This window comes from Microtus ochrogaster, linkage group LG5 (genome assembly GCF_000317375.1).
Source record: "Microtus ochrogaster isolate Prairie Vole_2 linkage group LG5, MicOch1.0, whole genome shotgun sequence".
Taxonomy (NCBI): domain Eukaryota; kingdom Metazoa; phylum Chordata; class Mammalia; order Rodentia; family Cricetidae; genus Microtus; species Microtus ochrogaster.
In genome coordinates, this window is record NC_022031.1 from 30,533,670 (window position 1) to 30,554,838 (window position 21,169).

At 43.6% G+C, this 21,169-nt stretch overlaps 1 protein-coding gene across 1 annotated transcript in view; it reads left to right on the plus strand.

The window, feature by feature from the left end:
* Bach2 (BTB domain and CNC homolog 2) overlaps positions 1–21,169 on the plus strand; it is a 339,104-nt gene that overhangs the window by 250,043 nt on the left and 67,892 nt on the right. The window contains exon 4 of the mRNA XM_005361940.3: positions 4,609–4,863. Within this exon, the coding sequence (XP_005361997.1) occupies positions 4,621–4,863 (243 nt within the window). The 5' untranslated portion in view covers positions 4,609–4,620. The remainder of the gene's footprint in view (positions 1–4,608; positions 4,864–21,169) is intronic.

A 21,169-nucleotide genomic window follows, 5' to 3' on the forward strand; every position in this document is an offset into this window, starting at 1 on the left:
TCTGGCTATTACAAATAATGCTGCTATGAACATAGTTGAACAAATGCTTTTGTCATATGATAGGGCCTCTCTTGGGTATATTCCCAAGAGTGGTATTACTGGGTCTTGGGGTAGGTTGATCCCGAACTTCCTGAGAAATCGCCACACTGATTTCCAAAAGACACTTAAGGTCATGCTCAACCTCCTTAGCGATCAGGGAAATGCAAATTAAAACAACTTTGAGATACCATCTTATACCTGTCAGAATGGCTAAAATCAAAAACACCTACAATAGCCTTTGCTGGAGAGGTTGTGGAGTAAGAGGTACACTCATCCATTGCTGGTGGGAATGCCAACTTGTGCAACCACTTTAGAACAAAACATTTTTACATGAGCAGGGCAATCTGAACTGGCAGGCAGTTTCTAATTGGCGAGTCTTGAGCCATTGTAAGAAGTGTAGGGAAGGAGACAGCAAAAATATTTGGCAAAGACCCTTGAGAGAATGATGGCTGAAGTTCCTTCAGGTATGAATGCTCCACAGCCACAGACCCAGAAGATTGGAAGGAGAAAAGCCAGAGCTTATCACGGTCAATTATCCCATGGGGAAGTGTGTGATAGAGAGAAAATCTTCAACAGGGGAGGAAAAAAAACACAACTAAAGTGCTGGACTGCTCCCTCCCCTCTCTCCCCTCCTTTCTCTCTCCCCTCTCTCCCTCTCTTCTCTTCCCCTCTCTCCCCTCCTTTCTCTCTCTCCCCCTCTCCTCTCCCACTCTCTGCCCCCCTTTTCTCCCTTTCTCTCTGAAGGTTCTTGCTGTGTGACAGAGGTTAGCCTCAAATTTGTGGTGTTGCCTCAGCCTCCCCAGGGCTGGGATTCTGAGGTCAGGTTCTTAGTTGAAGCAATGTGAGTGAACTGATGTGGAACGGGTGGAGACCTCATCCCACAGCAAGAGCATCTGTGAAGCACCTGTTGCTAACATCGGGCGTCCTGGTGAAATGCTGTTTTCCCCAACCTCGGCAAGCAAAGGTTTTTCTTCTCATCTGTTCCGTGTTACAGCAGAGCCACTGGCAGCATGGTCAGTCACTAAAATGCACAAAGCATCCATAAAAAGGAGTTGATGTTTTATTTACAGACAGCATTATCTTCACTGCATAAATGCTATAGAAGCTTCAGGAAAGGCCATGAGAACTAATATTAGGCAAGGTTTCAGGATACAAAATCTCTACACAAAATTGTTTCTTGTATAATGTGTAGTGTAGCTAAGTATTGGAATATTAGCCTAGAATTCTGGCAAGAGGCTCTGAGTTTGATCTTCATCATCAAATATAAAATTATTTATATATTAACAATGAAAAATCAAGTTGACACTTTAAAATAATATTCGGAGGCTTAGGTATAAATTTGAAAATATATTAATATTCATAGAGCACTAAAACTTTATTTTAGATTTGATACCAGAGAAGTACAATATATTTCTTAAAAGTTACATAACTGGGTTTTATCAAGTGAAAACTTTAAGAATAAATATTAAGAGAAGAAGACAGGCAATGGCTGACTGGAGGGAGATATTGATGTGTCACATAAAATACTGTTGAGAGCAGTCAGAACTCTCAAGAGTCCACAGCAAGAAACAGATAACCTGATTTGAAATGGAAAGTGTCTCATGTCTGTCAGATACATTCCCAACACTCATAAGGCAGAGGTAGAAGGATCTAGTGTTGAAAACTAGCCTGGGCTATAAAGCAAGACCCAGCTTCAAGAATTAAATTTAACGTGGTGGTGCACAACTTTAATCCCAGCCCTCAGGAGGCAGAGGCAGGCAGATCTCTGAGGTCGAGGCCAGCCTGGTCTACAGAGTGAGTTTCAGGAAGGTATCAGGTGCAGCTACAAGGATGCCCAGTGTTGGCAGGGATGTCAAGAGCCAGTGCTCATATGCTCCTAGGGAGACGTAAGATGATACAGCTGTGTGAGAAAACAATGTCAGTTTAAACAATACCTTAAACTTGTATGTGCCCTGGAAGAAACTCAGGTACCTGTCCATAGGAAGTCTTAAGCACTGATGTTCCCAGCAGCTTTAGTTATAGTAGTCTCAAACTGGAAGCAGTTCAGTTATCCATCAGTAGCTATGGATGGCTTAAGACTTGTAAATGCAGCAAATACAATTCAGCAATAACATAACAAACTCTCCTATTTTACTAAGTTTTAGTTGGCATACAAAATAATGGATTTTGCCTGCATTATTGACCTTCTAATATTTTTATTATTTGATCATTTCCTACAGTGTATTTTTATCATACTTGTTCCTACTCTTTCCCCTAACTCCTCCCAGATCCATTTCTACCTCCCTACCTCCCAAATCATGTTTCCCCCCCTCCCTCCCTCCCATCAAGTTCAATTTGTGCTGCCCATCCATTCATGTACTCGTGCTGTGTGACCATCTACTGGAACTTCCATGGACTTACCAGAAACCACACCCTTAAAGAAAACTGGCTTTCCCTACCCAAGGAGTGATCAACTGCCCATAGCTACTCATTTATGGGTGGAGGCTCATGAACCCTTTCTTCTTCTGTGCTAGAATGTTGATTGGCTTGATCTTGTGCTAGAATGTTGCTTTGCTTAATCTTGTACAGATCTTGTACAGCCCCTGCTGCTGTCAGTCCATGAGTATATCAGTCCTGCCAAGCCCTGCCGGAACACTTGTAGACGGAAATTTCTGTCCTACCTGGTCCCACAGCCTGGTAATGGGGTTTTTATTCGGCATCTTATGGCTTCTGGGAGGAATATAGTCTTGGGAGGAGTCTCCTGTGTGGGATACCTCCAGTTAAACTTGTTTATATGTTTAGGAAGCCTATAAAATGGCAGATTTCCATATGGCCTTTTCTAAAATCTTTAGTGTTAGTTATCCCTGCCTCCTCTGCCCTACCCTCCCATCTCTCTCCTCACTAACATGATATTTTCATAGACATATATCGTATACTTTGCTAATTTATCATCCCACTACCTTCACCTGTTCCTCTGTCCTCCACCACCACTTGCTGGCGTATGAGTGTGTATTTAATTCTAGATTCTGCATATAAAAGAAATGAGTTATTTTATCTTCCACTATTATTTTCTTTTGTTCTCTTTTAATATAGACTCCTTCTAATTTCATGTTTAGATCGAGATTTTGCACATAAGAAAAACTCACAACATTTGTCTTTCCAAGTCTACCTAATTTCACGTTCCAGTTCCACACATTTTCCTGCTAATAATCACTCAGGTCTTCTTTAAGACTGAATAAAACTCTGTTGCGTATGTGCACGGTATTTTCTGTATTCATTAGTCTGAATATTGGCATCTAGGCTGTTTCTTTCCATTTCCTGGCTATTTCGACTGCGCTGCAAGAAATACAGATGTGCAGGTATCTCTGTGGTCAGCTTAAACTCACGTCGGTGTATGCCTTAGAGCTGCACGTCTGTGTCATATGAGTAGCCTACTTTCAGCTTCTGACACACCTCCACGCTGGTTTCCTTAGCGACTGCATGAGTTTATGTTCTCACCAACAGAATGGAAGGAGGAACAAACCTTCGCTCTATCCAGCAGCATGAGTGGATGACAAAATAATTGTTCTGAGTAAGATAATTCAGACAGGGTAGCACATTATTCCATTTAAGTAAAACTCTAGAAGAGGCCAACAGACGTCAGAAAGCTGAGCAGTTGGGGCAGGGCTGCTGATGGGTGTAAGGGCTGCAGCGGGCTTTTGGGTGCTGATGGTATGTTCATCTTGATCGCGTCGACGGCTTCCCAGTTGCATATGCATGTCAGATGGCAATTGCATACTCCAAATATTTAAGCATCATATACTAAAGCTGTTTTCAAAAGCAAAAATAAAGACAGGGGAAAGAAGGACTTGCTAGTGGGGTTGACACTGGTAGTAGGCCTTCCTGAAAACCCAACCTTTGATTCAGCTGAGGACAGTGTCTTTTAAAATTACTCCCAGACTACTATTGAAAGCAAAGGAGTCTTTGTAAATCTTACTCTGAATGCATCTTTTCTCATGGTTCCTATTGCAATGTTGTTTCCTTAAAGATGTTCATTGGGCCCTCTGAGACAATGAAAGCATTGTTCCATATCTGAGACAGGAATGACCGCCATAGTGTGAAGGGTAAAGGGTGGATGAAATATCAGACCTACATCTACACGTTATTGATCCATTGAATCATAGCTCATGATGTAATATGTAGTCTACTTAGCATCTTTGCCAAATTTCGACTTAGGAACTTGCATGTATTTCACCAAAACAGCATCTCAAAGACTTCAAAATGACGTGTTCCCTTTTAACACAAATCTCAGTTAGTAATTAGACTTTACACACAAATCCATTTTAGCCTCCTAATGAAATCGAAACTACCCAGTGTTACGGTGTTCCATTAAAAGATGCAGGGTAAAGAAATGTAGTTGGATGGAAGGGAAGCAATAGGTTGCAGCCTTCAGACATTTCTGACTTTGTTACACCAACCCAGAATGGCTGTGCTACTTAGCAGCCCTCTCCCCTCTGCCAGGCTGCTGACTGGGGGACCTAGGAGCGATGATGGTCCTCCTTACCTTCTCTGTCACTTACGGGACACTGACCCAGCCTTTCTCTCTTCCAGGGTTTGAACGGCATGTCTGTGGATGAGAAGCCTGACTCCCCCATGTATGTGTATGAGTCCACAGTCCACTGTGCCAACATCCTCCTCGGCCTCAATGACCAACGGAAAAAGGACATCCTCTGTGACGTAACTCTGATCGTGGAGAGGAAGGAGTTCCGAGCCCACAGGGCCGTGCTGGCCGCGTGCAGCGAATACTTCTGGCAAGCCCTGGTTGGACAGACAAAAGATGACCTCGTGGTCAGCTTGCCTGAAGAGGTACGGTTACTTGGTGTGTTTTGTGTGGTTGTTACAGGAGGTTTGTAGACTTATTTTTTTAAAAAACTGGCAAAGGAGGCTGTAGAAGTTACATGCGCATGATGCTTGCGTTGGTGTTCACGTCACCCCCATGTTGGCTTGTAGGATAGTCAGCTTTTGTTTGATGCACTTGCAGCCTCAGCAGCATGAATGCAAAGTAAGAGTGCTTCTTTAAGGGAAAAGAGCCTCACCTGGGGCCCAGACCCTCACAGTTGCTACTTCACTTAAACTTTTGGGGTTTGAACGGTTGAGCCTCAGTCTGATGCAGTCCTCTGTGTAGGATTTGAATCACGGCTATGTCTTCTGTCTTTCAAATGGATCATTAGATTTCCCCTGAGAATAAAACAGCGAAAGAATTCACAGGACCTTCCTTGCTTAGAAATTTTAAAAAAAACAAAGCCACCAGCATGTCTCACCACTAATGCAGTGAGATTCTAAGAAGTGTCAATTTGTTTTTCTCATCAGTATTGAAAATATCCCCTACTCAGGTTTCTTAACTGCTTTGGTAAAGACAGTCATTTTGGTACTTTGGGGACATGAATAGCCTGGCTTACAGTGTGTAAAGATGACAGTGGTTGAGAGGCAGGGGACCCAGAAGATGGGCTTCACAATGGTAAACCGTAAAATTGATCACTCTTCAAATTGTTTATGATTCCTCAATCGTTCTGAGTCCCCATATTTTCGGAAGACTGGGGAGACTGATGTGCACCCTTGAACTTCGCGTGTGGGACGGAGTATCCTCTGTGTACCAGCAGCACGGTGTACAACTCAGAGTCATGAGCAGCTGTTTGTGAGCTGGGTACTGCGCGGCCCACAGAGACACAGGTCTCATCCTCGCCCTCATGAACGAGGTCCAGCGTCACCTCCTCCACTTCCCAGCAGTCTCACGAGACATCTAAGACCTAAATCAGGAGTTAAAGATGAGAACTACCACTCAGTTCCAGGCTCCCAAGCCTAGATGCCTTCAGAAACACAGGACAATGTTAATGGGTCGATGGTTATATGTTAAACAGTAGGGAGTGGTGGTGGACTGAGCACCTCCTCCGAATCTAACAGGGAATAACAGACAGAAAGGGGTAGAGGTGCAGCTCAGTGTTGGAGCACTTGCCTAGCACGTTCAGTCCACAGCACGAGAAGAGACCCAAGAGTCCAGTCCCTTGCCAGACAGCGTTTGTGACTGCCTGCACAGAGCAGAATGGCCAGCCTATGAACCCCCTAAGTTTGAAATATCTTCACATAGGCTACCCTTTCATAGTCACCATAGGCTGCTCCATTCTCATTTCTTGCACAAGAATAAACCATTCAAAGATGGAGTAACTAGGGTCAAGTCAGGGAGCAAACTGTTAGGCAGCAGGTAGCAAGAGAAGACAGAGCAATGGCAGCTGTGGAGTGTCCCTGAGCAGGGTGGACCTTTCCCAGCTGAGCTGAATGGAGGCGTAGCAGTCAGTGAGTTGCCACTAGGATTAGCCAAGATCATAAATGTCAAAGCTTCCGATCCAGCCCATCCTGTAGCAGGCCATTTGTCAGATGTAAGTCTTTCTTTCTTCTCCATATGGGAGTAAGAACACCTTCCCTCCTTACTCCAACTCTAGAATTCTCTGGAACTATTGACAGAACTTCCAGTAATTCAGAGTAGTCTCAGGAAGTGGTGTTCTGTGTGTATTTATTAGTGTTTTCTGTTTGAGAGACAGTTTGTGTGTGCATTACTCATTTCCAAACATTAGGTATTAAAATGTACACACAAATGAAAATCTTACTTTATGTCATGAGTCTTTTCTCAATGATAGGTTAGCCCCGCCTCATGCTTCCTAGAATACCCTAAGCCCCAGCCTGTTTCCAATCATAACTTAAATCCTGGTCTGCTTAACCTCTCTGAGCCAGGTTCTTACTTTTAAGAATCTCTAACGTTCTGAAGCCCTTAAAGTATTTATCAAAATATAATACATATCCAGTAAAATGTAAAGAAGATCAAGCTATAAATAATGTTCCAAAACCAGAAGTTTCTTCTCCAATCAAACCCTTGAGACAAATGCTGCTTTCTAGGGCATTGCTCAATCTGTTCAAAGTAAGAGGACGCTTATATATGCATGGGCATAGTTATAGAACAATCTACTGGAGCATGGTCTGCTAGCAATAACCACTTTGAAGAAAAGTGACTCTCCCTTCTCCAACATCCATAAACTGCCAATTTTAGCTTGGTTATAGGTGGGGCAGGAACACCTCCACCCTGCATTATGGAAGTTTTAGCTGCCTTTATCTCAAATTGGTAACCACAGCTATTATGAGTTCATCAAATTACTTTGCCAAATAAATAGCAGGAAGCAGTTTGGAAAAAAACTATGTCTATATTCCCAAATATTGTCTATAAATGTTTCTTTACATTTAAAGATATGCTATAGAGATTTGCATTAGCTTGGATCTTGTTTTATTGATACAAATTTAAAGTCAATTCTCTTTTATGTATACTTCTGATCTTGATTATGGTATTGTGTTTGTATAGCTCATTTAAAAATTTAATGTATAATTAAGAAGTATAGGTTAATAGATAACCATTTATAATAGTCAAACTTGTAGTCATGTTAGTTAGGTTTTCTAGATATATAGAGATATGTTTCAGTGAGATGGGATTTCTTCAAATCTTTTGGAGGCCTTCAGAGTATGGCATTTAAAAGGTTTTAAAAAGTTAGGATTTTTCATGACAGTGAGACACATCTGCTCCTGGCAGCACCAAGCTACTTCAAGAGGATGATGGGAACTGAAGAGGCTCCTTATGGGGTTGGTTGACCATTTGGCAAGAAACTGCTCTTGCCTAGACTGGTTAATAAACTAAACATGCAGGGCCCACAGAGAAATGACTACTAAACTTTCCTAAAGATGAGACTATCCTTCACGGTTCCTGCTTCATGAAAGAGTCTGCCAGACATTATGCAGGACACAGAAGAAAGTGACTGACAAACTGTCAATATAGACAGAACTTTCTTTGAATTTTCCTACTTTATGGAAAAGTCTGCTGGATACTATGGGCCAGTAGTCTGAAGATAGATGCCCCAATGGTACAGAAGAAGTTTGGGTAACTGTCTAGGTATCAAGATGTCTCTGTCAATTGTAGAGTTTTGAAAGTTGCTTACAATAAACTTACTGTTTACTTAAGTAATATTTAAAAAAAAAAACAAAGTAAGAGGACGCTGACTGCCGCCACATGGACATCCAATAAAAGTCTACTTGACTTTTTGATTGTGTTAGTAAAGAGTGTCTTGGCTGTGTATTGGGCTTGTTGCTTCTGGCCCCCATAAAGTGACTTTTGTTTCTCTAGTCCCTGTATCATCTACATTCATGGGTTTCTCAGCTTTCTGTCACTGGAAAAAAAAAAAAACCCTGAGAAGAGCAGTTTAAAGGCAGAAGAATTCTTTTGGTTTGCTGTATCAGCCCATAATCACTTAGTTCTGTAGTTTCTAGGCCTGGGGTGACATAGAGCACCATGGCAGAAGGGTACTGAAGAGCAGAGTTGGTCTCCTGATAATGGCTATGAAACAGAGAGAGTAGATAAAGAGCCAAGCAGTATACATCCTTCCTCCCACTCAGTCCTGCCTTCTGTAGTTCCCACACCTCACAGTGGTCCTTCAGATGAGCATCCATTCATTGTGGATTCATTCAGCGGTGAGCTTAGATCCCTCCATGATCCAGTTACCTCCAAACACTGCTGCATTGGAAACCACAACTTCAGTTGTGCCTTGGGCGACGTCTCAGACTTAAACTACTAAAACCTTCTCCTTGTTTGTGTTCCTGGAATCTTCAGTTATAAGTAGATACAAGTATTTTCCCTTGCTTAACATGAGTTTATATTAATAGTAACACAGCTCTTCAGTATCTCTCTAGTGTGTCTTAATCATTGTGCTATTGCTGTGAAGAGGCACCATGACCAAGGCAGCTCTTAATGAAAGAAACCATTTATATGGGGGCTTGCTTCAAGTTTCAGAAGTTTAGTCCATTACCATGTTGGCAGGGAACATGATGGCATGCATGCAGGCTAACACTGGAGCTGTAGCCGAGAGCTGTATCATGATCCATAGGTGGAGAGAGTCTGGGCTTGGCATGAGTTTCTGAAACCTCAAAGCCCACCCCAGTGACACACTTCTAACAAGGCCACACCCCCTAATCCTTCTAATCTTTTCAAATAGTACCTCTCCCTGTTGACTAAGCATTCATATACATGAGCCTATGGAGACCCTTCTCGTTCAAACTACCACATAGTGGGACCTATAAGCGAGCTTCAGTGGCATTTTCCTTTGCAGATCCTCAAGTACCCCAAAGCCTGCCTTGGAGAGCCTTTCCTCTCTATTCAGACCACTAGACCGCAGCTTCCTGCTGCTCGCTGTGTGCACACTGAAGAGTCCTTGTAGGCTCATACTTAGCTCAGAGGATGACATCACAGAATCCGAATGAAATGGCAAATAAGTAAGCATCACACTAAAGAGTAACTGCTAGGAATTAACTGTATTCGAGTCTTCTAAGAAAAAGCATTAGATTTCGCTCCCAAGAAATCTTTAACTTCATATAATTCCATCATTAAATTTGAATAAACTTCTATCCTGCCCTCACTCTTGCTCACACTTGCCACACCTCTTTGAACTAGGAAAGTACCCAAAGCAAACTGCAACCCTGTCCCTCCCGTCCTCTCTAGTTGAGGCCCAGCTCAGCTCTTCTCTTCAGCTGCCATCCAGCCCTACATCGCCCTGACTCACGATTGCCTGCGATTAAAAGCCCTTCAGGACAGGCTCTAAATTGAACACCTATCCTGAGCACAGAGCCAACCCCTCCTCCTCCCCCTCCCCAAGTTACCAGCTCCAGCCTGGAAAACCATCAAGGCAAATTTTCCAGGCAGAGGAGCCATTAGCTGAAGTATCGTTTGAACCTCTGTGCCCTCTTGTGTGAAGGCTCAAGCAATCAGCGTCCTTGGACCATTTCCTCGTGGGTTTATCCATTCATTAAACAAACAGCTGTCCAAGTCCTACTGTGCACACAGAAGGACTGTTCCGGGTGCTGGGTGAACCTCACTTAGATTCTAAAAGGAAGGAAATTGGTAGATATCAAATGTACTTTGTTAGATGCCTTTGGGGAAAACAAAACAGAAGAGGGGGCTATGGAATGTCAGGTCACAGGTATTGAGGTCTTGGACAGGAAAGTCAAGGAAGGCTTGTTTGCAAGGGTAGCTTCTGAGGACAGAGAGGTGGGAGATGAAGAGTCGGCCATGTTGACAGCTGGAGAGTGAGCAGGTGAGTTAGCGAGGCAGAAGAGTAACAAGGAAAGGCCTAGCGACTGAAGCCATCCCAGATGCCCGACACAGTATCCGAATGAGGAAGGGTGCCACACTCTATGTCAGAGAGGAGATGAGGCCAGACGCTGACCCCGCTAGACACTTGACCTTTGCACAGAATAAACAAAAAAAGCCACTGAAGGGTTTCACAAGCGATTGTTTTGATGACTGTGTACACGGACATAGATCAAAAGAGGCCAAGGGGAGAAGCAGAGCAGAAGTAGACACTGGCGTAGCTAAGACATAGTGTGAGGACCCCAGTAATGGCAAGGAGGGATGCTCGTGCCAGATTCTGGGGCTGTTCTGAAGACAGAGCTCAGGGGGTCTCCTTACAAGCTGGGTATAAGAGCAGACAGAAGGAAAGGAGGAGCAGTTAACTCCAAAGATGATGGAAGCATCACGTTACCGTCAACTGAGCCAGTCTAGACTGGAGAGTTGTGGGTGCAGAGGACCAAGCAGGACTGGGAGTCCTGTGTGTAGGGGTGAAGTCTGCGATGCCTGTCAACATCCAGGTAGAAGTGATTAATGCCCAGTTTTATATATGCATATATATACTTTATATATTTATATGTTTTTTCATAGGCCAAGTCTAGCCTGGAGTTAGGAATTTGAATATCCGAGTATTAAAGGCCACTCATCAGTGGGGAATGCTGCTTGTGATTTTGTTGAGCAGTTGGCAGGCAGATGCAGAAGCAGAAAACCAACCCACCTGTGTTCCGCAGAAAGGAGGCCTCATTTCGGCAGACTGTGAGGCTGCTCAAGCAGAGAGCCGGGCCAGTGGCTGAAGGGAAATAGCTCTTCTGTTAAGTCGGAAAAGACTGCAGCATGCTTGCACACCGCACACGCAGTACTAGTGTCTACACACACACTTTTCCTTCCCTTCCTGGACACACAAAGAAAGGCTGCCCTGGTAATCAACTAGGTCACGCCACTCAGTGTAGCCAATGGCGTGAAGATGGGCTATCTTGTCGCTTCTGGCCTGAGACTGTTAAAAGTAGGGCTGAGTCCTTCTTGACTTTTCTCTTCAATTTAGCTGGTGTCCAAGAACTTAGTGAAGCTGAGACCCAAATCCCCGAGTCAATGTTGAAGGACAGCTATCTGGCTCACATCCCTCTGGTTTTTACTGTTTCTTATGTATATGCAATATGTTCTGACTACATTCACCCCTCATTACCCCCTGCCGTCGGTCTCTCTTCCCCTCTGAACATAACAAGTCCCCCAGTGGGTAGCCTGTGAGAAGCTGATACTCTCCACTCTCCGCCAGCAATAACCGTGAGCAGTCATTATCTCCTCAGGATGGAGTGGGGTCCCATAAAACCTCCTCTAGTCTTGATGAAATGTTGGAGGGCCCAATCTTGTTTGTCATAGCGTATCGAAATGGCAACACTCCCTGGCATGTCCTCATCCTCTGGCACTTACGTTCTTTCTGCTCCCTCTTGTGTCCCTTGAGCCTTCAGGGGTTGGTCTGGTGTCCCATTTAAAGCTAAGCATTCTTTTGTCCCTTATCTGGAGCACTTGGACCAGATGTGAGTACTGCGTTAACGGTTGCCCTCTGCAAAAGGGAGCCTCCCTGTTTCGCCAGATCACATCGTACCATGAGTACATGAGTAAGAAACAGACTTACATGTGAAGCCATTAAAACCTAGTGTTTGAAGCCAGGTGGTGGTGGAACACAACTTTAATCCCAGCAGTCGGATCTCAAGGCCAGCCTGGTCTACAGAGTGAGTTCCAGGGCAACCAGCCAGTGCTACACAGAGAAACCCTGTCTTAAAAAATAAAATAAAATAAAATAAAATAAAATAAAAAAGGATTCCCACCCCAAATCTAGTTAGGCATGGTAAAGCAGACTTATAGCCACTTGTAAAACTGAAACAGTAGGATTATTTGAGCCCAGCCTTGGCAATAGAGAGACCTCCCATCTCAGAAGAGAGAGGGAAGAAGGGAACGAGGGAGGGAGGGAGGGAGAGAGAGGAGGTAAAAAGAAAGGAAGAAAGAACAGTAGAGCTAACCGATTCCATTACTTAAGCTAATAGAAAATTTCCAGAAGGAAAAGAAAACTGGATTGATTCTCTAGGAAATAAGAAAAACGCCCATGAATGCACAGGAGAAGTCAGGGTCTACTGGCCAAGGAACTGACTCAACTTTGCAAAACCATACCCTTCTCAGAGTGGCGGGGTGGACCTAGGTGATCCCTGAGGTGTAAACCCTATCTTACAGGTCTCTGATCCCTGAAATCCCTGAAATGTTCTAGGTTGGAGGGAGAGAGAAGTAGTGTTGCTGGGAAGGAATTGAGGGGGTGCTTGGATTGGGAAGCAGAAAAAGACCTTGGATATGGGAAACAAGCTGTTCAGGAAGGGAAAGAACCCTAAGACTCCAGAAAGGACTCCTGTGCAGGTCTGTGGCTCCTTTCCGTCAGCACCCCTAGTTCTAAGGTGATGTCTCACACGTTTCCAGGAGACAGTAGCAAAAGAGCGCAGAGGACAGGGGATGCCTGCACGACAACCCAGAACAGAGGCAGAGTATGCGAGATGCAGGCAGAGCGTGAGTCCTTAACCATCTCAGGGTTTATAGTCCTGAGAAAATAATTTCATTTAATGACCTCCATTTCAATATGCGTGTGCAGAGAGTAGCAATGCTGGCTCCCAGCTTGACAGGCGGGTTGCCATTCAGATTAATGAAACGTGATATGCTCAACTTCTTGGAAGGCTGGCGCTGTAGAAACAGTAGGTGTTATTATTCCCATAAAAGGAGAGAACAGTCTTTGCTGGTGAGATGGCTCTTAGCTCAGAATCCTCATTAGAAGCTGTGTTGCAATTTTCCAAGTTGCATTAGTGAGACTTGGCAGGAGATGAAAAAAAAAAAAAAAGCAAATAAATAAGAAGTCAAAATATTCTGGGCAACTACTTACAGGCAAGTAGGAAGTTTTCAAGTGTTAGCGTTGAGGGCTGATGATTCTGAAATGCCTGAAGGCGGAATTTATTTATAGTAAGGCAAAGGTGGCTTCCAGCCCTGAAACTGGGACCTTGGTCTCAGTGGGGGTGAATGAAAGCCCAGCCATGGGCAGGGAGCTCGGGCTGTAAAGATTGTCTCTTTGGAGACTATAGGATGCTGCTGACAGCAGGGAGGGAAGCCAATGTGGACAGCCACAGGAACAGCTAATTTTAAATGAGACACACATAAGCTGTTTTCAAACCTGTTGCCTTTTTTTTTTTAATCCTGAGGCTAGTGCATCCTATTTAAAGAAACATTCAGAAACATGTTCCTCTTTTGGCGTAGTGGCAGGACTTGAATATACGAAAAACCAGACCCATATAAAAAGTATTTTTAAGTGGCCTGATTTCAGAGTCATTTTAAAAGTCTCTTTCCATTATGCCTGCTTATCCTTGATATGAAGTGACCACAGTGACCAGCATTTGACATGAATCTGTAACATGTCCTTTAACCAGTGTCATCCAAATTAAATTGTGTGAGGTAATTTGTGTATTCATTCACTTTTAAGCTTTTTCTAAACATATGATCAAAATATCCCTTACATTTCTTTCTCCTATAATGGAGACTCTTAGCTGTCTCAATTAAAGTTAATAATAGCTTTTAAGACAAAGTTCAGAGCTATAAAGTTCCTCACTTGATCAGTAATCATAACTATTACTTTGTCATATTTAATCATAGGACCCAGGCCTCTAACAGGGTATTTAATTAAACTTTTAATTCATGATAAGAAGTTAAATAGCACTTGAGAGAGGTTTTAAAAAATTATTTCACTTCCCAACCAGATTACAAAAAAAAAAAGAAAGAAGAAGAAGAAGAAGGTGTGATAAAGAGACAGGATGGCTGGAAGCCAGGGAATTGTGGGTCATGTCAACACGAGCTGGCAATAAGCCACTGTCCAATTAGCATGGCTTCGTGGCTACCCGGTAATGAGTGCTGAGGATGAGTGAGTCAGCCGTGATGGAGTGGTACTCGTTTGATCCAGCGCCTCTTAGAACAGCTTTCTAACTCTCCGTCATCGCCCGGCCTACCTTGCCAATGAGAATGCAGGGCTGTTGAGGCTAAAAGCTGAATGGGAGAGAAACTTATATATTGTGTATCTTATTTCTCTTTGCTTCCTGAAAACTGAGATTGCAATGAAATGGGGAAAGCAGGGTGTGATCTAGAAATGAGTCAGAAAAAAAAAAACACAATTTCCATACAAAAATACCCCAAGTTGGAGTCCTGGAGTGGTTTTTTTTTTGTTCTGTCTTTTCTTTGGCGGTTTTTAACATCTGGCACAAATTCGAGGCTATCAATAAAGTTACCTAGTAATCTTAACAGATTCACATTCCACTCTAAACTTGGAATGTCACCAGACTGCTTCAGGTTCCGGCTCTATTGTCGGGATGATGTTCGTGGCATTTCTGGAGGGTGTACAGTCATGAACACGGAAAGCCTTTGAAGGACATTCTTACGTATGAACACCTGCAGTCTCGATCAGGCGGACGTGAAGTGAGCCAGGAAAGTAATTCGGGAATTGTTAAATAAAACGTATCGTATACAAACACGGAGAGATATGTGGTTGTTAGTTTAAAAGACAGTGGTTTCAGTTCTTAGGAGCACGGGAGGAACAGACACTTATGTGCACTGCTTGGTTAATGCCAGGCATTGTTTGTTTTAGTTCTTAACCAAATCCCCAGGCCGTATAAAGGATCGGTTTGTTTTGTTTTGAGAATTGGTGCAATTATGTACCTGCACTTTCGGTTTCCTGTTACTCCACACTTGTCCCTTTTGTCCGCATTAACTTGGTGCCCATAGTAAAATTCATCACTTTGTCATAGACGTCTGAAATATGTAGAAAGTCTCTCTGACGTTGGGCCACTTTCAGACTAGCTAGTGATGCTGCTCTATACTGGACTGAGATGGACTTCTGTGCACAGCCTGGGGAAGATCGGGTGTGAAGAAGTTAGTGCTTTCGACACCTTAGGTGGGTTGAAGCCAAGCCTCCAACATGAGCACAGTTTTTGACTGACGAGCAGCAAAGAGAAATACTGACAGCTGTTCCCAACCAAGCCAAAACGTTGGCCCGAGGATGAAGAGAAATGTTGGGCTGTAGCCAATAAAAGATTCCCGAGTTCAGAGAAAATCTAAGAAAAATGGAGGTCACAGTTGCAGGCTTCCACCTTGTGAAATCAGTCTCTCTTCAATTTTACTTTTTTCTATAAAAGATGGTAACTGGCGTTGGCTTTTTGTTCCATTGGTTTTTTTTTTTCTTGTTATTCTTTGTGCTCAAAACCAAATGATAGATTATTCTTCCTCAAGGTAACAGTAATAACATCCATCATTCCTGAGAGCAGCCTCAGCAGCCAGAGCCAAGGGGAACAGAGCAGAGTCGGGCGCACTGTGGCTGCATTTGTGTATCAGGCTATGCTGAGTGGCACGCGTCAGAATGGGATGTATATGGGTCACTTCAGAGAGCTGAAGAAGAGCATGTTGCCCAGCAGAGGCAAGGGCTGGTTCAGTCCTCAGCAGCATTGGAGGGGGAAAGAAAAGGATGAGTCTAAAGAGTGCCTCCTGATGTCATAAATTCTCTACTAGAGTTGTTTTGCTCACTTCCGAAGGAGAAGGGTAGAGAAAGGGAGGAACATTGCTGAAAGGCAAGGCAAGAAGCTGCTAGCTAGCCCTAAGGACCTCACTCTGTTTGTGCTGTCTTTCTTACTGACTGTGTTCTTTGGACTGTGTGGGGTACTCTTTGTGTCTCTTGCATCTGCAAGTAGACCTGCAAACTGAACTGTGCCTTGCAAGTAAGATGACAAAAAGATTATGAACATGCCCCACCAATACGGATAACTTCAACTTCCTTTCTTGTTTCCCCCATTATCTCTTTCATTTGTCTTATTGCTCTAAGACTAAGTAGACCAAACATTAGGACACAGGGTAAGCAGAGAGAGACAGTGGACATCCTTGTTTTACTACTGATTTTTTTGTAAATGCTTTGAGTTTTTCTGTTCAGGATGATGTTGGTTGTGGTCTCCCTGCATGTTGCCTTTTCTGTGCCGAGACATGTTCCCTCTACCCAGATTCTCTCTGACACTTTTACCATGAAGGTGTGTTGCTGGAGTTTGTCAGAGGCCTTTTCTGCATCTAATGAGCTGATCATGTGATTTGTGTCCGTTAGTCTGTTGAAGCGTTGGGTTGTGCTGAGTGATTTACACATGTTGACCATCTCTGCATCTCTGGGGTGAATACTGCCTGATCTCATGATTGATAATCTTTTTGCTATGTTCTTCAATTTAATTTGCAATATTTTTGAGTGTTTTGTATCCATGTCCATCAGAGATATTGGCCTATAATTTTTTTTGGTTGAGTCTTGTCCAGTTTTGGTATCAGAGCAATGATGGCTTCATACTCTGGAATAGTTTGAGGAGTATTAGTTCAAGGTCTGGTAGAATTGTGCACTAAATTCATCTGGGCCTAGGAATGGTTTACTTGGGAGATCCTTAACTACTGCTTCAACCTCACAGAGCTTTATTTTTTTGTTTGGTTTTTTTTTTTGTTTTTGTTTTTGTTTTTCGAGACAGGGTTTCCCTGTGGCTTTGGAGCCTGTCCTGGAACTAGCTCTGTAGACCAGGCTGGTCTCGAACTCACAGAGATCCGCCTGCCTCTGCCTCCCGAGTGCTGGGATTAAAGGCGTGCGCCACCATCGCCCGGCCTCACAGAGCTTTAAAGGTCTGTTTAGAATATTTAGTTGATCTTAGTTTAACGTTGGTAGGCTGTATATAGGTAGAGATTCATCCATTTCTTTTATTTTTCAGCTTGATACAAGGTCAACTTTTAAAGTATGTTTTTATGATTCTCTAAAAGTATGTTTTTATGATTCTGCTTTGGAGAAAGTTCCATGGGCTACTGAGCAAACTATGTATTCCATATTGTTGGGGTGGGATGTTATTAGGCCCGTTCATTATAATGCCATTTGACTCTTAGAGTCTCTCTTTTTCCAAGTGACATGGCTGTTGATGAGAGCGGCCTATTAAGATCACCCACTGTCACTGTGATTATGTCAATCTGAAGTTTTGTTTTTTTTTTTTGTTTTTTCGAGACAGGGTTTCTCTGTAGCTTTGGTGCCTGTCCTGGAACTAGCTCTTGTAGACCAGGCTGGCCTCGAACTCACAGAGATCCACCTGCCTCTGCCTCCCGAGTGCTGGGATTAAAGGCGTGCGCCACCACTGCCCGGCTTCAATCTGAAGTTTTAAGTCTTACCGTGTGTCTTTTATAAAATCAGGCGCTCTTGTGTTTGGTCCATATATGCTTAGAATTGTAATTCCCTTTTGTTGGAGTTTTACTTTAATAAGTGTTAAGTATCCCTCCTTCTCTCTTCTGGCTAGTTTTGGTTTGAATTCAATTTTATTGGATATTAGAATGGCTATACCTGCTTGCTTCTTGGTCCAGTTTTCTTAGAACACCCTTTTCCATCTTTACGGGCTAAGGTAGTTGTTAGGAATCTCCAGCTTGGGCCCCATTGCAACCCCCTCCCAGATGTTCGGCTGGGAACTCAGGCCCACTCCTCCATTCCAGACCCTCCCCTCTCAGAAGGCCCTCCGAGAGTCAGCTCCCCCCTTCCTCTCACCTCCCCCAGCTAGTCAAGACCACGCCCTCATCCATCGGTGTTTAAAACTGGGCCCCACAGCATGATTGCTCTCCTGCTTCCCTTCCCCAAGAGTCACCCGGAAATTGTTTCTCATGAACTAAACCTGGACTTCTAATTTGGCCTGATCTGACTTACTGTATCTGCAGAGAAACCCAATCACCAAAGATTTTGAAATACGTATCAGTAGTGTCTATTGTTGCTCATGGGGTGTGTTTCTTAGAGACAACAAGAAGATGGATCCTGTTTTCTGATCCAGTAGGTTAGTTTGTGTCTCTTTATTGGGTGGTTGAGACCATTAATATTAAGAGTTATTATTAAACAACATTAATTAGTTTCCAAACAAACATGAGAAACACATACACACAAAGATAATAAATAAATGAAATTTTTACATTCAAAACCATTATGGTGAATGATTAATGAACACTAGTATACAGCCAAGGCAGCCAACCGCACCCATCCTCCCTCTGTCTCTACTTCTCTTCCTCCCAGACCCCGTCAGCCACAAGGGGAAAGTCACATCTGTACACTGAAGCAGAGTCTGTGTGAGGGTGTCTGGCTTCAGCTCTGTCCCCTATTGCTCATCAGGGTTGAGTCCCCTGCTCTGGCTGGCTAGACACTTGTCCCCTTCCTCCCTCTCTGGTCCACATGTATCCCTTCCAGAGCTACACACTCACTCTGTGAGGGCTCCCATCCCTGGTAGAGGACCATTCTTTGCTCAAGAGTGTATGCGTACCTGCACTCCCTGCTAGAGCCTTCAAAGAAGCTCGGAAGATCCGACTGTCTTCACACTAACCCTAGTTGACATGTGCTTCACTCCTAGTGGATTAACTGGTGTTAAATGTCTTCTGGTATAAATGTTCATGAAATACACATCACCTTTGTTGTATAATTTGATCTCTTTAATGCTTTTAGATATAATTTCTAATTGAAAAAATACTGAAATTAGAAGAAAAAAAACACCATGAAAAAAGCAGTTAGACAAATCTAGTGACATTCCGCAAAATAGACAGCCTGATTGCCTCAGTAACTCAGTGACGACGCAGAAATGGATCCGACAAGATTAAACAGGCTATAAGGACCTTAGACACTAGAAAGAGTAACTAGGGATGCAGCAATGACCTGGTTAGATAGAGAAGTTACAGAGGACGTTATGGGAGAATTGAAAAACTCAAATATGGTCTGCTGTTAGATGAGAGGTGATGATGAAACAGAGAGCAGTGAGGAGCAGTCACCTGTTCAGTCTGAGCTCAGTCTGATTAGGGACTACGGATGTGCGTGTGTGCACGTGTGCCCAAGGGAAAGTGTCAGCAGTGGTAAGACGCTGACGAGTTGGAAAACAACGGATGTTTGTTTATTTACATTTTTTAAAATTTTTTGTCTTTCTGAAGTTTTGGTTTTTTTTCATGAAGGGTTTCTCTGTGTAGCCCTGACTGTCCTGGAACTCTCTCTCTGTAAACCAGGCTGGCCTCAAACACACAGAGATCCGCCTGCTTCTGCCTCCTGAGTGCTGGGATTAAAGGCGTGCGCCACCACCTACAGATGTATTTTCTAACACTCCACTGTGCCCATTGTCTTATTTGTTAATAATCCTATCAATAGCATGGGATGATTAGAAGAAAATGAAGAGAGGATGAAGTATGAAGCATGGCGCTGGGAAAGTGAAAATGCAGTATGGCTTCCTGTCTGCTTTCAAAGGTTCTGCCACCCATGGGTTTGTTCCAAATGCACCAGTGTGCTGCCTTCTTTCCTGGATCCTTCTTGCTATTCAGGGGATCTCTTAAGCTTTGGAGCTCAGCTGAATATGCTGGGGTCTCAGCAGTTAAAGGAAAATCATCCCAAGAGGCAAGCCTGGCTTTCTTCTAGTTCCTTCTGACATAAAAGTGCAAGAGGTACTGTAGGCTCAGCAGAAAGAGCACCATCTGGGACCCAAAAGGCCTTGTATCTAACCCCTGATCACCTTCTACACCTAGGGTGATGGCACACACGCTAGTCACCCCGTCCTCTCCAGTGGTAGGGCAGGAACATCACAAGTTCAAGGTCATCCTGGACTTCAGCTAGCTCCCGTCCTACCTGTGCTACATGAGACCCTATCCCAAAAGGACTCCCACAGCAGAAAAGGCTAGAGCAGTGGTTCTCAACCTTCCCAATGCTGCGACCCTTTAACACATGTTGTGGTGACCCCCAACCATAAAATTCTTTTCGTTGATACTTCACAACTGTAATTTTGCTATTGTTATGAATTGTGATGTAAATATCTGGATATAATGTAAATATGCAGAATATCATATGTATGTAACCCCTATGAAAAAGGGTCGTTCAATCCCACCAGGGGGTCTCGACCCAAAGGTTGAGATGCACTGAGCTAGATCATTGTTCTGTCTCGGTCTGCAAGAGGGCTCAGCATCTGCAGGATTTCTTGGTGAATAGATGCGCTTGCTGCCACGTCTAAGGACCTGAGCTCAATCCCTGGGACCCACATGGCTACCAGCACTTGCAAATCATCTTCTGGTGTACATGCATGGACAGAAATAAATAAATGTGAAAGATAAGCTTAAATGTAAACCTTGGATTGCATTTAACTTCACCTGCAGCATTGAAGCCTTTGCCTCCTTGTATGTCTTTTGAGTGTCCTCTCTCTCTCTCTCTCTCTCTCTCTCTCTCTCTCTCTCTCTCTCTCTCCCTCCCTCCCTCTCTCTCTCTCCCTTCCTCACTCTCTTTCTCTTCCTCTGGCAATAGTGGGTGTTATTTTCAGGGAATTTAGTTCAGGCTCTGACCCTGAACATCCCCAGAGAAGGAAACTGTGGCCTCAGTGAAATGCCGAGGGTGTGAAGAGTGACCCACATGCCTCCTCCCTGATATAACTGTCCTGAGATTAGATTAGCTGCCACCAGGTCCTTGCAGCCTGAACCACTAGAGTCCTTAATGATCACACTGTCTTCCTCCCTCTCTACGTGGTGCCTGAATCCAAGTCAGGGAACCATTCGCTGTAGGTCCTAGAATAAGAAGGGGATTTCCTACCATGGCTCCTGTATGGTATGCTTACCCTTGCAAGAAACAAGGGGTAGTAATACACATTTCCAATATAAAAATCATTTTACAAATATACATATATATGTGGCGAATGTGACAAGCACCTTTTATAAAAACAAAAAAGAAAGAAAGAAAAGAAAAGAAGCAGAAAGATGTCACAAAATTAATGAGAAAGTAATCCCAGCACTCGGGAGGCAGAGGCAGGTGGATCTCTGTGAGTTCGAGACCAACCTGGTCTACAGAGCTAGTTCCAGGACAGGCTCCAAAGCCACAGAGAAACCCTGTTTTGAAAAACCAAAAAA